Source organism: Panthera uncia (genome assembly GCF_023721935.1).
Source record: "Panthera uncia isolate 11264 chromosome A3 unlocalized genomic scaffold, Puncia_PCG_1.0 HiC_scaffold_11, whole genome shotgun sequence".
Taxonomy (NCBI): Eukaryota; Metazoa; Chordata; class Mammalia; order Carnivora; family Felidae; genus Panthera; species Panthera uncia.
In genome coordinates this window covers 25,403,894-25,420,075 of record NW_026057578.1, presented here as the reverse complement: position 1 = coordinate 25,420,075, position 16,182 = coordinate 25,403,894, and the positions used below count along the sequence as shown (strand labels likewise).

The 16,182-nt window shown below is 42.8% G+C and overlaps 1 protein-coding gene across 4 annotated transcripts in view; it reads left to right on the top strand.

The window, feature by feature from the left end:
- MAPRE1 (microtubule associated protein RP/EB family member 1) overlaps nt 1-15,794 on the top strand; it is a 30,253-nt gene extending 14,459 nt beyond the window's left edge. For all 4 annotated transcript variants that reach the window (XM_049650940.1, XM_049650938.1, XM_049650939.1 and 1 more), the window contains 5 exons: nt 2,349-2,494; nt 4,845-5,052; nt 7,566-7,687; nt 12,288-12,440; nt 14,052-15,794. In XM_049650940.1, the coding sequence (XP_049506897.1) occupies nt 2,349-2,494; nt 4,845-5,052; nt 7,566-7,687; nt 12,288-12,440; nt 14,052-14,108 (686 nt within the window). In that variant the 3' untranslated portion in view covers nt 14,109-15,794. The remainder of the gene's footprint in view (nt 1-2,348; nt 2,495-4,844; nt 5,053-7,565; nt 7,688-12,287; nt 12,441-14,051) is intronic.
- The last annotated feature ends 388 nt before the right edge of the window (nt 15,795-16,182 follow it).

Below are 16,182 nucleotides of genomic sequence, written 5' to 3'. Positions count from 1 at the left end.
TAGGAAATGCTTCTTTATTCAACTATAAGTTGTTCTAAGAGGATGTAAGATGATGGTACTGTGCAAAAGAACGGTGGGCGGGGAGTTCAGGATACCTGGGGTCTGGTTCTAAGCTTGCTCTCTGGCCTCTGTGGTCTTGGCCACAGTTTTTCGTCCTCAGTTTTTAAATTTATGATGGCTCTAAGGATTCTTCTGGCTCTAAAATAAGGAACTGTGATAGTTCATCAAACAGGTTTTTTCTGAGAGGCATATGACTACTGCTTTTAAGTGGTTTTGGTTGACTTTAGCCAGAAGTTCATGGATGGCTTGAGAATAGTGTGCATTTAGTAAATGCACATTATTTTGCTGTTTCAGAAAATTTCCTTTCATGTGTAGAGCAGTGCTGTGGGTATAGATGCTTAATAGATTATTTTCTGTGTGTGTGTGTGTGTGTGTGTGTGTGTGTGGGTTTACGTGCATGCGCTTTTTAAGCTGATTTTTATGCATCACATTTACATTACAATTAGTAAATTGTGATTCTTTTTATTATTTTTTTTAATGTTTATTTTTGAGAGAGACAGAGACAGAATGTGAGTGGGTTAGGAGCAGAGAGAGAGGGAGACACAGAAGCAGAAGCAGAAGCAGGCTCCAGGCTCTTGAGCTGTCAGCACAGAGCCCGACGTGGGGCTCGAACCCACGAGCCGTGAGATCATGACCTGAGCCAAAGTCGGACGCTCAACCGACTGAGCCACCCAGGCGCCCCAAATTGTGACTCTTTTTAAATGTAACAGATTACCCTTCTTTATGCTCTTAGTTTGTTAAAGACACTTGGTCATTGTCCTCTAGAATGTAGGAAGCTCTTGGTGTCCCTGTTTTAAAAATATAAATACTGCTAATTGAATCCCTGGACCTAGAATTCCTTCAGTATATTTTTGTTGGACAAGAAAGTAAATCTGGCACCTCGAAAACCAGGCTTTCACTTTCTGATGCTTGTTTCTACTCAGACTGTCACTGTGGTCACTGAAGTGCTTCTGCCCTTTGCATCTTCTTTCCAAAAATGATGATAATGGCACTGTTATGCTAGAACTGGCCGGGAGCCAGATTGGCCTGATTTAAAGTAAGTTGACAGTGTGTATTACAGCAGTCTCGCTCTGCAGAATGCCCCTTGGTTCGTCCCTGGGTTTCTTGTCCCTACCCCTGGTTGGCTCCTTTGGCCCCTTTAACCTTTAGCCCTGCAGGGACAGTTCAGTGCACTGGGAACCCTTCCCTGTCTGAGGAGAGTGTGGTCTGGTAGGCATTAGAGGAGTTACATTCATGGACATTTTAAGCACCAAGGAAATATTTTTGGGGGTGGTGATGGGAAAAAATGGGAAAGTGGGGGGAAGGAATGAAATTGGAAAGCAAATGGGATGAAATCTGTGTAATGATTGTCTGTAGTTACTTTAAAAAAATTAAATGGGAGAACACAAAAGTGTCTTCTATTTAACTTTCTTTATAAACTGTTGGGTTAAGTTTATGTAGAGATGTAAAACCTCAGGGAGACAGTCATCTTAGAAAAATATTTATTTAACCTAGGGCAGAGGATGGATCTTTAAAGTACTTGGGAAATCCCTACTCTTGCTAGTGGAGAGGAGGGTATGTCCTTGCAAAAAACCAGAGTCACCTCTCTTTCTGTTTTTGCTCTTCTAGGCATTCGTTTTCTTTTTCTTTTCTTTTTTTTTTAAGTTGTTTTTAGAGAGAGCACACGTGATTGGGGGAGGGGCAGAGAGAGACAGAGACAGAATCCCAAACAGGCTCCACAGGGTCAGTGCAGAACCCGATGTGGGGCTTGAACTCACACCCTGAGATCATGACCTGAGCTGAAGTTGGACTTAACCAGCTGAGCCACCTATGTGCCACTAGGGTTAATTTTTCTTTATAGTGGTCATTTTATTGTCATGCTGGTTTGTTACAAAGAATAGTTTTAAAATTTCATAGAAACATTTCTTTTCTCCTCATCATAGGCTTCTGCATTGCAAATGTGTTAGAACTTAGGTGAAACCAGTCTTGTTACTGATTTTGAGAAATTGACTTTGAAGTCATGTGGTAATGAAGCTTTTGGGTTTTATAGATCTACCTTGTTATTTTTTTAATTAATTAATTTTTTTGAAGTAAACTCTACCCCCAATGTGGGGCTCAAACTCACGACACCAAGATCAAGAGTTGCATGCTCTATCAATGGAGCCAGCCAGGCACCCCAGTAGGGTCCAATTAACAATTTTTTGAATTGTACATGGGTTAAATAGGTCTGAGTAAAAGTTCATCCTGCTTTTTTAATCGTAGCATTTAATGACCTAAGTGTGTATTTTATTCTCTTGTTGTTCATTCAGGGGCTGCCTATTGTCAGTTTATGGACATGCTGTTCCCTGGCTCCATTGCCCTGAAAAAAGTGAAATTCCAGGCTAAGCTAGAACACGAATACATCCAGAACTTCAAAATACTACAAGCAGGTTTTAAGAGAATGGGTGTTGACAAAGTAAGTAAATTTTATTCTTTGATTTAGATTTTTCTTTTTAGGTTGTTTCTTAACTAGTAATTGTTACTAGTGGACATTTGCTCCCCTTCCCCCCTCCCCCCCCGCCCCCAGCCCAATTCATATAGTTATCTTTTCTCCAGTTAACATAGAATTTACTGGGAGCAAAGCTTCCCTCTACCCTCCTATCCTTGGTTCTCCTGTTGTTTTTCTCCTTTATTTTGAAGTTACTAGCGTTTGGAGGAATCAACCTGTAAATCTGTCCTCATGATTTTTTTTTTTTTTTTAATAATACTGTTTAATCTTTATTAGTCTGAGATCTAATCCTTTTTATCCCTGGATTTACATCTGTAAAGCATAACATATGGTAGAATAAGTAGTTCTAATAGAGAAGATTCTAGAAATACTTGCTTTTTATAGCAGGGTATAGGGAAGATCCCTTGTGGGTGCTGGCAAGTTCCCTTTTGCCCCCAATGATATTTGAAGGTACCAGAAACACAGTCCACCAGACTTCATTAAGGACAAATGTTATCTCTGTTTTAATAGATAATGTATTACTGCAAAATTAATGTTTCTCCCCTCCCCCCTCATTAGAATGGTTTGTTCTTTTATTTTTTTAAATTTTTTATTAAAATTTTTTTAATGTTTAGTTTTGAGAGAGAGAGAGAGATAGACTGAGTGGGGGAAGGGCAGAGAGAGAGGGAGACACAGAATCCGAAGCAGGCTCCAGGCTCTGAGCTGTCAGCACAGAGCCTGTTGCAGGGCTTGAACCCACAGACCATGAGATCATGACCTGAGCCAGAGTCAGACACTCAACCAACTGAGCTACCCAGGCTCCCCTAGAATGGTTTATTCTTTTAAGTCATTTTTGGGGAAAAACATTTTTTTAGTAAAGTTTATAATCACTCATTATCTTCCTGGTGTCTCTGGTCTGTATTTACTATGAAATCAGTCTTATTTTTATTTTAGTTTTGTCTCTATAGAATACATAGAACATACATTTGTATTGAATGAAAATCATTTTGTTACCAGGCATAGTTTAAACTAGGTGTAGCTTATTATATGCAGTAATTTTTCTTTTCATAGAGTTCTATTTTATTTTATTCTATTTATTAAATTTTTCTAATGTTTATTTTATTTTTTGAGAGAGAGAGACAGAGCGTGAGTAGGGGAGGGGCAGAGAGAGAGGGAGACACAGAATCTGAAGCAGCTCCAGGCTCTGAGCTGTCCATAGAGCCCGATGCGGGGGTTAAACCCCTGAACTGCAAGATCATGGCCTGAGCCAAAGTCGGACACTTAACCGACTGAGCCACCCATACATCCCTATGCTTTATTTTTTTCAACAAGGAAAATTTCTAAAGCATACAAAAGTAGAGCGAATAGTACGATGATCCCTCATGATCTTCAGCAATTATCAAATCATGGCCAGTTTGTTTCAGATATACCTTTACCCCTCCTGCTGTAGTCAGGGAGTATTGAGAAGTGAGTTCCACATGTAACATTTTGTTTGTAAATGCTTCAGTATCATACAAAGTAATTTCTTAAAATTGTATTTATTTGCTTAGAGGGGTAGATATGGTTCAGATTATTACATACATTCTTCTTTATAAAAATACAATTGCCACTGGAATCCTTGAAGAGTTAAAAGATAATTACACTCTGGCCAACGGTCCAACAATTTGAGGTCATAACTGATAACACGATCCTTGTACAATAAAAAAGTTTACAGGGTCCTTAAAGTATATTTTAATAGGATTGGAATTACTTGAAAAACATAACCGTTTTGTAGAAATCTGTTCTGGGACTGATTATGTACCTTGAGCGGTTTTTAAGACAGAATTTTTTTCCCCCTTTCTTTTTTTTCTGGATGAATTTTTTTTTTTTTCCCCAGTTTTACTGAGATATGGTTGACACGACAGAATTTTCTTCAACAGTTCATTATAGGTACCGGTGGTTGGTTTGTGCTCTAGGTTTCATACTTTGTGATAGGCACTGTGGCCGTGCAGGTTGCATAGGAGATTTACTCTTTACAGTGCAGTGACATGTCTTACGATGCCTTTGGATATGTGTATGTGACTTTCATATGATACAAATGATGCTTATTCTTTTGCCTTTCTAATTCCTTTTGATGGACTGGGAGGGTGGTTGCCAGGTCTAAGTACTTTGTGGAAAGCAAACTGAATTAAACTTGCTCTATAAACTTTCAGGGGCTTACTTAGCACTAAGTTCTTGCCTCTAAAAATTTTTTTTTCTCCGTTTGGCAGAGCTTTATACTGATTTGATGCATGGACATGTTTGATGCTTGCCAAAAGCCTCTTGCTTTGGGCTAAATAGTCTTGATATTTCTCTGCAGATAATTCCTGTGGACAAATTAGTAAAAGGAAAGTTTCAGGACAATTTTGAATTTGTTCAGTGGTTCAAGAAGTTTTTTGATGCAAACTATGATGGAAAAGACTATGACCCCGTAGCTGCCAGACAAGGTCAAGAAACTGCAGTGGCTCCCTCCCTTGTTGCTCCAGCTCTGAACAAACCGAAGAAACCTCTCAGCTCTAGCAGTGCAGGTAAAACAACAAAACAAAAACACCATTTCCAAATAATAGTATTCCAAGTATTCATTCAGCCTTCAGTCAGAATCTCTTGAGCAGCTGTTGGCTTTGGGAGATTAAGCAGCTCACTCCCAGCCATGTGGTATGAGCATGGGTTGTGGCACCAGGCAGACCTGTGTTTGTTCTTGGGTCACTGTCGCCCTATTTAAGCCACTTCATCTCTGCCCCACAGTTTCTTTGTGTATAAAGTGGGAATTTCAGTACTTGCCCCAGAGGGTTATTCTTGAGGCCTGAATGAATTCAATGAATTTAATTTTGTCAACACTGTTTACTTGTGTGGGGTAGAAATTCTTCAGGTCGGCTCACATAGAAGAGAGCTTTAGTTTGAACATGAGGACATTTCACAGGACCCTAGGATGGGAAGTTACAGCCAGATGTGAATACCTAGGAACTAAAGGAGTTTCCTAGGTCTCTTAGGGACTGTGCTTGGCTCTCTGCATCATCGTTCTGTCTGCAGACCAGCTTCCTGTGCTTACTTCAGGCTTCCCTGTCCTCCCTAAAATTTGAGCTGCTTAGTGGCTTTGGCTTGCTGTGATGCCAGCAGAATCTGGGAGGCAGTTTTTAGAGACCTTCTCTAGAAGGTTTTGGCCTGGTAGGTTTCCCAAAACCTGTAGTGTATTCATAAAACACACATATGCTTTGGGACAGGGCAGGTGTTCTACAAATGCTAACTCCTCCTTTTCCAGAAGGTAGCAAGAATATTAGTTAAGATCCCATAGTACCTTGAGAGAGAGGCTGATCCACCTGGTAGATAGAGAGGGACATTGAGTACTCTTAATTTTCATAGCTTTATGGATATACAACTTTATTAAGATGTGATTCACTTGCCGTACAATTCATCCATTTAAAATAGACACTTGAGTTCTTTTTAGTATATCTACAGATATGTTCAACTATCACCACATCCAATTTTAGAATATTTTTATTACTCCCAAAAAGAAACCTCGTGTGTGCCCTGTCGCGGTCACTTCCCGTTTTCCCCTAGCTCTTCCCTTCCCCTCAACCCCAGGCAACCACTGATCTGCTTTGTCTGTGGATTTACCCATTCTGGACATTTCACATAAAGAGGATCATAGAGTATGTGGTCTTTGTGTCTGGCTTCTTTCATTTAGCATAATGTTTCCCAGATTCATCCACGTTGTAGCACGTGGCAGTACTTGGTGGTTTTTAATGGCTAAGTTATACTGCATTGTATGGCCGTACCACGTACCATGTATCTGTTCACCACTTGATGATCATTTGGGTTGCTTCCACTCTTGAGCTGTTATCAGTAGTGCTGCTTTGAACACTCCTATATAGGTTTCTGTGTGGGCCTATGTTTTCATTTCTCTTGGCATATATCCAAAGGTATATACTTGTGGAACACAATTCTTGGGTCATGTGGTTACTCTGACCTTTTGCAGAACTACCTATTTTCCAAGTGGCTGCAGCGTTTTACATTCCCATCAGCAGAGTGTATGAAGGTTCTGATTTCTCCAAATACTGGGTGTTAGCTTCTTAGAGTGGGGATCTGTGTAGGTAACCCTGTACATTTCGTATTTCAGGTGCTGGTAACAGGCAAGTGGAGACTTGTAGTAAGCATTCAATCTTGGGGATGAACGCAGACTAGAAATCATCCAGAGGAATGCCTGTACCTGTGGGTGAAAGGCCTTATGGTTACTGAATAGTTTGGGGTATCAGGAAGATCAGATATTTTTAAGCCTGGCATAATGTTTAGCTTTACAAAATAGTTGCTGAATACATGATTAAAATCATGGGTGATAAATTTACCTCAAGGTAGCCCATCCTTGATTGTTTTAACTTGACTGCTCTTTCCATGTTTTAACTTCACTACCTTTTTTGGCTCTACGTACAGAGAAGTCTGTAAATCCTAGTCAGGGTGTTGCTTTTCTCTCATAACCCTCCTAAACACCTTTTAAAAGTGAACAAGGTGCAGGTTTTGAGGTAATTAGCGGTAACAGCAGTCTCTATCACCCTCCCCTTCCCAAGCCAAGAAGCTTGAGGTTCTAAGGTAGAGGGCATCTGACTTCCCAGATGGGGAACTTTGGGCACCTGACAGCAGCTGGGGCTGTGAGCTCACTCCTGGCATGAAGTTTGCCTTTGCTCCATGGAGTTGTCCCTGTTAGTGGATTTGGTTGGAGCTAGGTTAAGGTGGACCGTCTGTATGCGCCAGAATGACTGTGTCTCTTTCAGGTGATAGTCCTCTTAACCCCAGTGGAAGAAAGACCTCACAGAGGGACTCATTCCCAGCACCAAAGATGGTGGCTAAAGTCAGTACCTGACTCTGCTGCCAGGATAAAAACCACCTTGGGCAAACGTGGGAGTGCTGTTTTGCATGCTGGGCTCTCTACGTTGGGTCCCTTCACTACACAGCTGTGGAGGGCAGTTGTTCACAGCCTCCTCTTGCCCCGTCCGTTCTTTTGGTCTTGAAATTTCTCCTCTTAAAAAAAGCTCTGCTCCTCTCTCAGCTCCACAGAGGCCCATTGCGACCCACAGAACTACTGCAACCCCTAAGGCTGGCCCAGGTGTGGTGCGAAAGAATCCTGGTGTGGGCAACGGGGATGACGAAGCAGCTGAATTGATGCAGCAGGTAGGCACCTCCTCTGTCCAAGACGGGAGTCACTTCGGGGGACGGGCTCTTGGCAGCACTGACCACGGGAGGGCTGTCGGTGCTCTTGTAGAAAGACCTGCCTCGTCCCCCTGCTGAAGCAGTCCTCGTGACATGTGAGCACTTTGGGTGCTGTGTGAGGACTGTGAGTGTGCAGGTGGAGGTGGAAGAGAGGGGTCAGGCGTTTCTAAGATCTGTTAGTGTGACGGAGACCGATGTCTTTGGAAGCCCACCCCTACGCTAGAACCCTGTTGAAGGTTTCTGGAACTGTTAGGGTTCTGTGGGATTCAGAGAGTGTCTCTTGAATTTTGGCTCTGACAAAAGATGAAGGAGAGTTCCTTTCTAAATTGTAATTAAAAAGAAGACTGCACGGGCTCTCTGCTGAAATCCTGGGTCACTAGAGATCCAAGTTACGGTGGAACTGGTATGGAAAGCCCGCTGTTGCTCTTTTGTTCTTAATCAGTTCAGTGATTTGAAATGCATACTTCAGGATTAGTTAGATGTCCTGAAGGTACTTGTCAGAGGTCTCTGTGGATCTGAACAAAGTTTAGACTTTTACGTGTTTTCTCACCAGTCCGTAGAGTTTTGTTTGTTGGCTTGCTTTTGGATGATTCTCTTGATTAATTCCAGTTTTAAAATCAGGAATGCTCTATGATTCCTGTGAGTTTGAGATTGAATCCTTTCACTTTCCTAAAAGCCAAGTCTTAAAACCTAGAGGCAATGGCCTCACTTTGACCTGGAACCTCTCGTGACCCCAACCCTGCTCCTTGGAGTTCAGGACGTAAGAACCTGCCAAGAGATCACAGTTTTTTGTTTCGTTTTGTTTTGTTTTGTTTCATTTTGTTTTGTTTTGCTTTGTTTCAGTCTTCGATTTCTGCATGCCCTGTGCTCCTAGGTGCCATGGGAATGTCAAGGTGACTGGGTCACCGTCCCCATTAGTGTGGCTGCCTTGAGTGCCCACTGGGCGTGGTCACTGTGAAGTACAGAAGTCCTGGAGAAAAAGACTTCCCTGAAACTGTTGGTTTTCAGGCAAGGATGTACACAGGAAGCAATCTCAGAGAAAAGCAGTGTTGCTGAGGCCAAAGCTAGGTGGCCAGCACAGGGTTGATCTTGTACTGTGTAGGAGAAGACACAGCGGCTTCTGTGAGACTGCTGCTCTTGGCTCACTCAGCTCGTGTCCTGTGTGATGGGGCACAGGCTTTGGGTTCTATACATTTGGGGATTTTCCTGACTCTGCCATTTAACTTCTTGGGGTCAATTAACCTCTCTGAACTGACTGTGTGTTGTGTGAGGTGGGGCTAATATTTTGCTCATGGTAGTTGAGCGGGCCACATGAGCTGATGTGCTGTCAGGTTCTTAGGGTGGGGTTTGGGATAAATGGGGAAAATGGCAGTGGATAAGAGACCATTGTAATTATTATGGCTGTTGTCTGTGGTCTTGATAGAGTGAAGTAGATTCTGAATTGTCTGTCTTTTTTTTTTTTTTCTTTTTTTTTTTTTTTAACGTTTATTTATTTTTGAGACAGAGAGAGAGCATGAACGGGGGAGGGTCAGAGAGAGAGGGAGACACAGAATCTGAAACAGGCTCCAGGCTCTGAGCTGTCAGCATGGAGAGCCCGATGCGGGGCTCGAACTCACAGACTGAGATCATGACCTGAGCCGAAGTCGGACGCTCAACCGGCTGAGCCACCCAGGCGCCCCTGAATTGTCTTTCTTAAAAGTTCACAGGAGCCCGATTGTCTTGGTGAAATATACAGATGTTAATGATAAAAACAAAAATAGCTGACGTTTTGAGAGCCGTTTGCCATTGCTCTCCCGAGTGCTTCAGTTTCACTTTTGTGTTAGTCCTGTGAGGCCTCGCAGACCAGGACAGTGTGCCTGGGGAGGTTACGGGTCCTGCGCTGGGGTTTGAGCCAGCTGCCTCATGCCTGCCTCAGAAGTACTTTGGCTTGCACGGGGTTTCCATTTTAATTTTTTTTTAATGTGAAGGATTTTTTAGATTCTCTCCAGGTTGCCAGAGTCCTTACCTGTAATACTCTGTCACTGATCCCTTGGCTCATTTACATGATCTGTCTGGCCCCTTGGAAGTATTTGAATTTGTGCCCCTTGATGAAGGTGAAGAGGTCTGGGGAACGTGACTGATGTGGGAAATAGAGCAAGATGCGCTTCTTATGATAAGAGGACAACAGTGTATTCTTCACAGATTTCCTCGTAGTGTTCATTTCCTTAGGAGAGCTGCAGTGATTGCACCTTCTTAAGGCATCCTGGAGAAATTTACTTTTGGTTGAGTCCAAAGCAGCACTGTTCGAAAGAAGGAGAATGCAAACCAGAAATGTGAGGCATATCTATAATTTAAAATATTCTAGTAGCTACATTTAAAAAAGTGAAAAGAAACACATGAAATTTCTTCTCATGACCCATTACCGAATCTATCCAAAGTGTTATCATTTTAACATGTAATCATTACAAATAATTATCAATGAGATATTTTATGTTTGAAGACTGTACTAGGTCTTTGAAATCCAGTGTGTGTTTAATATTTACAGCCGGTCTCAATTGCACTGGCCACATTTCAAGTGCCCAAGTAACTACTTGTGGCCCCCAGCTACCATAGTGGCCAGTGTAGGTCCAAAGCATTCTCCTTGGGTTTCCTAGATTATGGCTATTACTTTACTACAAGAGAAGGTTTGAGAGTGGCATTGATGACTTGCCACAGAGTTTTAATAACCTCATTAGTAAGCATTTAGAGGAGTGGGGAGTGAAAGCCAGTGACTTATTAGTGTATACTGAGTATTTCGTGTGTGTTTCTTGTGGATACATAGTTATTGAGTGATATCCTGGAGGAGTGCTGCGTTGGCCCCACAGGTAGGGCCCAGAAGGCTGGGTTCTGGTGCCCTTGATGATTTGTAGGCCTGAGGAGGTTTGAGTGGGTTTGTGGGTGAGGCACTAGTGAATCGTGAGTGGTAGACTCCAAAGTATAGCATACCTTTTGAAGCCATTTTGACTTCCTTTTCATCCTGTCACTGATGTGATTAGAAGGCCTCTTCCCTGGCTCTTGGATCTTGGAACTGAGGATTTAAGGCAGCTTCCTACTGGTGGGGTTGGTCAGTTCTTGCCCTGCTATCCCCTGGCATGTTCTGCTTTGGGGCTGATAGTTTAAAGAAAGCAACAAGCAGCAGTGAAGTGATTTCTGTGGTTGATAAAGGATGAGCGAAAGACTGTTTAGAACCTTGATTCGGGTTGGTCTGTTCAGGCCTTTGATGATGAACATTGAAATTAAGTAATTGACAGAATGGTCCTGGTGGTTCTTATCACCTGCTCCTCATCTCTGGAGGCTTCGTGATGGCAGCTTCTGAAGGGGGAGTTTTCTTCCACCCTGGGACAGGACTTGATCCCTTTGACTGTAGCTGGCTGCTTTGTGAGGTCATGGGGAAGCTAAAGAAGTGGTTTGCTTCAGATTCCAGCCAGTTTAGAAGGTTGGACGAGATTTCTGCAGTGCCTTTCTGGCTCTCAGAATTCCCTGCTACCCAATTGTTCTCCACAGCTGCACCTTTGATTTCCTGGCTTGACCTTCCCTGTGGCCCCGGCCTGTGTGTCCTGTGAGGATTTTGTGCTGCCTGGTATGCCTTTTAATTTGCATGTCGTGAGAGTTAAATCAAATTCACATGTCATAGATTTGAATACACTGGAATGAAGATATGTATCGTGCTTCAAATACGCAAAGGGCCCTGAGAGTTGTTACGACTTTTATTGCTCTTGGTTGGATAGACCTGGCCTAAGCACTGAAATTTATTTCTTCATGGACCTTTTGGGGGGAATGAGAGCCCCTCAGCAGGGCGCCTGGAGGATTCTGCAGCACGCATGGTGAGCCGATGGGATGCTCAGTGGAGCTAGCTGTGGAACATGGTGGGTCTGCTCCTTGCTTCCGTGTCCTGTCTCCCTTTTGAAACTCTCTTGGGAGAGAGACAGGTGCCAGGATCCTCTCCTCTTCTTTTGAGTCATGGATCGCTTCCCCCGTCCCCAACATACGGCAGCCCGGTAAGAACCATTGAGTTTTCCATGCCCAGGCCTCTGTCACTTGTAGCTGTGTTTGACTAGCAGTAGTCATCTTTAGTCTTCCCCTCCTGGCTCACCATTTCTATCCTGATTCTCTGGACCAGACTGTCTCTTTCCATTGACCTTCACATGCAGAAAGACTTGGATTTGACTGACCAGTGCCCTGATAAGCACACAGTTTATGATTGTTGGCCACCTTGCTTTGCTGGGTTGTGGACTCTGCTTCTGTATTTGTCTCTGGATCCCATCGTTTTTTCTCCTTGATCTTTTCTCAGTCCCTGAGAAGTTCCCTCATGTTTCATGGTGTGGCCTGCCTTTTCCTTGGGGTTGTTAGAGTCAAGATGGCCATGAACAGGCCCACATTATTTCTTTGGCGATGAAGAAAACCGATATTAAACTAAAGTGGGTGTTTGTCCCTGTTAGAGAGTTTGATGGAAGGCCACCTCTTCTTCTGGGTTAGCAGGTGGTGTGATATGTTACTGGTATATAAATGCCAAGTATCTCACCCTTTTCAATGTCTTATGCAGGTCAACGTATTGAAACTTACTGTTGAAGACTTGGAGAAAGAGAGAGATTTCTACTTTGGAAAGCTAAGGAACATTGAATTGATTTGCCAGGAGAACGAGGGGGAAAACAACCCTGTATTGCAGAGGATCGTGGACATTCTCTACGCCACAGACGTACGTGTTGACATGAGGATGTTTTCTTGCCATTTGCCACCAGAGAAAATAAATTTTATCTGGTTGGTGTCAGCGGACTCAGTGCTGATGCTTGTATGTTCCAGCGTAGCAGTTATCAAAAGACTTGAACTTTGACCCCTCAGAGTCAGCTAGAGAACACCTCTGCTCAACCTCCACCTCTGCCTTGAGGTCTGTGAGCCTTTGAGTCAGGAAAAGGACATGGAGGTGGCTGGCTTGCCCTGCTTCTGTAGTTCATGGCCCCTGACAGGCGATGAGTGCTACAAAATGCTCATAACGCCACCATCCCCACTCCACCCCCTACGGCTTGGACCCCTCAGCCTGAGGTGCTAGCTCCATTTTATCATGACCTGGGAACCAGGTACTGGCCCCTTTTTGATGTTCCCTGCCCACACCTGTCAGATTGTATCTTTGTGCTTGGTTCCCATTTCCTCCCAGTACTTTATGGGCCAGTTTCTTGGGATCCGTGTGTATTACTACACAACCGAAGCTGCTGATATTAATCATGACACATTAGCTGATCATGGAAGACTGATTTTCCCTAGATTTAGGATTTGCTATCTCGCTATGTTCACTGTTGACTGGCTTTACTTTTGTGTGAATCTGCATACCTAGCAAGGTCTGTAGGATCAAGCTGCAGTGTATATCTGAGTGTTTTATGGTATAGCAGTATACAAACATAAGGTAATATTAGTATTGTCATTAACACTGTTCTCTAAACATATCAAGTGAATTTGGGGGGGATCGAGACATGATGAAAAAAATACTTTGTTTAATAAATCCTTATTCCGGGCTTGCTCTGGGCAGCTAATGAAAACAGAGGTGATGAAGATATAGGGGTCCTTGGGCTAGTCTGAGTATTATTTTAGTGGTGTCATAAATGGTGTCATATCTTAGGTAAATTCAGCTGTAGAGATTTAGTTTAAAAAGAAAAAAAAAAGATGGTGGTTGAAGGGGAAGTCGGATTTTTATGGTGGTGTAGCCACTGTCACATGCCAGAATGCCCGGAGCCAGTGTGAGGCGGGAGCCGTGAATCTGCTGTTTTCCCATGCCACTGAGGTGGAGTCAGTCTTACCGCTCTTGTGGGTATTGGGAGTGTCTTGGGTGAACCCACAGCACTTGCAGTTGCATGAGTGGTTCCTAAGTGTGATCAAAAGCATGCGGAAAGGAAAAGCAGGCTGTGGGACAGCTTATTGACGGGAGATGGCGTTATATTGAACTCCATCATGACTTCAGGGATTTTTGAGGGTAAATTTTCTTTTTTTTAAAACAACCTTATTGAGGTATAATTGACATAACGAACCGTACACATTTAAGTACAACTTGATGTGTGAAATCATTGCCAAAATCAAGAAATCAACTTTTGAGAGTAAATTTGTGCTCAGTTTTTTTGCCTTTTGTGAGATTGTTTCTACTGTCTAAGAAAAGTAGTGGTCACTGGCCTTGTGCTATTAAATGTCAAGTGTGTGGTAGAGACAGGAAGAGCCGTAGACTTTGAGAGGCTTTCAGTATGAGGAAAGTGACCCCACAGTAGAAACTGCTGGTTTGCTTGGTGCTGAGTAATAGCTTTCCCCTCTCATTTTCCCATTTTAGGAAGGCTTTGTGATCCCTGATGAAGGGGGCCCACAGGAGGAGCAAGAAGAGTATTAACAGCCTGGACCAGCAGAGCAACATCCGAATTCTTCACTCCAAATCATGTGCTTAACTGTAAAATATTCCCTTTTATTATTCTTAGAGGACTCACTGGTTTCTTTTCATGAGCAAAAAGTACCTCTTCTTAAAGTGCACTTTGCAGAAGTTTCACTCTTTTTCCAATGAGTTTGAGTTAGGAGCTTTCACCTTGTAGCGGAGCAGTATTAACACCTAGCTGGCTCACCTAGGGAGCAGAGAGGCCGACCATGGGGCTCCCCGTGTGGACGCTGGTAACACTGATTGCTGGAGACGGTGTTTTTATGTAATGCACTGAGGTGGAGACCTCAGTAGAGAAATGTAAAGACTGATTTGAATTTTAAGCTAATGTGAAATCTTGGCAGAGAACGTTTTAATAAATAAATGCCTTAAGAGTATTTAAAATATGCTTCCATATTTCAAAATATAAAATGGAACGTGACAGATTTACGTGTTTGACATTGTGTCTGGGAAGGAAGGGCCAGACCTCTGGACCTTTGGTATCTGCTGTTCACAGGCCTTGCAGGGCTGTTTGAATCTGCAAAGGCCTACACCTTGGCCCAGAAGGAAAGTTTAAAAAGTTGCTCTGTAAAGCCATTTGGTGTCCTTGACCAGTTGTATCCCTGCCCTGAGAAGCAAGAGGCATTGTTGCCTGGACGAACAGAGGGTGTGTTTCAGCCCTGACATGTTTGAGTTGTAGAGCTTCAATTTCAGTGAACATTTCTCTGACCATTTTTCCAGTTATCCCTGAAATTTCTATGTATTGTGTTTTTTGGGAAATGAGGTGTGTCCAGTTTTTAAATCTAACAACTACTTTTGGGGACTTGCCCACATCTCTGGGATTTGAATGGGGGTCGTGTCCCATTTTACTGTCTTTTAAGTTTACATTGAACATGTTTCTCTTCTCTGCTCCCCTTGCCCACTGGGGACTCCTCTTTGGCTCCTTAAAGTTTGCTGCTTAGAGTGTAAGTTCAGCAGGCAGGTGGTCACGCTGCAAGTTCTTTCTGGACCTCTGGCAAAGGGAGTGACCAGTGAAGGCCATCGCTATCTTGGGCTCTGCAAGGCTGGGTGTTCTTGGTACCTGCTGTCCACAGCCCTCCACTGTTATCGGAATACTTTGCCAGTGCACTAATCTCTTTGGAGATAAAATTCATTAGCGTGTTACTAAATGTTAATTTTCTTTTGCAGAAAATACAGTGCCGTGTCTGAATTAATTATTAATATTTAAAATATTTCATTCCTTAACTCTTCCTCATTTGCTTTACCCCTAGCCTATTCAGTTCCTTTGTTTGGCAGAATTCTGCAAAATGTGTGTCACCCACTACTGAAGATTGTTCAGCCCCTGATGTATTTGTATTGATTTGTTTCTGGTGGTAGCTTGTCCTAAAATGTGTGTAGAAAGCAGATATTTTATGATAAAATTGTTGTGTAGTGCATGCTCTGTGTGGGATTCAGAGGAAAACCCAGATTCAGTGATTAACAATGCCAAAAAATGCAAGTAACTAGCCATTGTTCAAATAACAGTGGTGCTATTTCTCTTTTGTGGCCTTTTAGACTTTTGTTGCCCTAAAATTCCATTTTATTGGGAACCCATTTTCCACCTGGTCTTTCTTGACAGGGTTTTTTTCTACTTTAAACAGTTTCTAAATAAAATTCTGTATTTCAAGAGTGTCATGTCTTCTGAAGTTTGTCTTGCCCTGGGTATATTCATTTAGGTTCAAATGGTAAGGGGCCAATTCTTCTTTCTTAAATTTGGACTGATCTTTTCAAATCTTTCACTGTTTTTTTCAAATGTGCTTATTTCTAAGCCTGTTCCTTTTTTCTCTGTTCTTGACATTACATTTCTCGGCTTCCTGCTGTTAGACATTCTCATGTTACTGTGAGAGGCTTTTTGAGAAGTCCAAGGCTTGGCCCATCTGCCTTGAAGTCTTTTCAGGCGGATTCCACCTGAGAAACGTACTGCTGGATAGTGCTTGCTGGATACCATGGGGAGATAGCTTTTTCCCCCCTGAAAGTATGTTTCAAAGGCAGTGGACACAGTCTGAATCTATGAAAT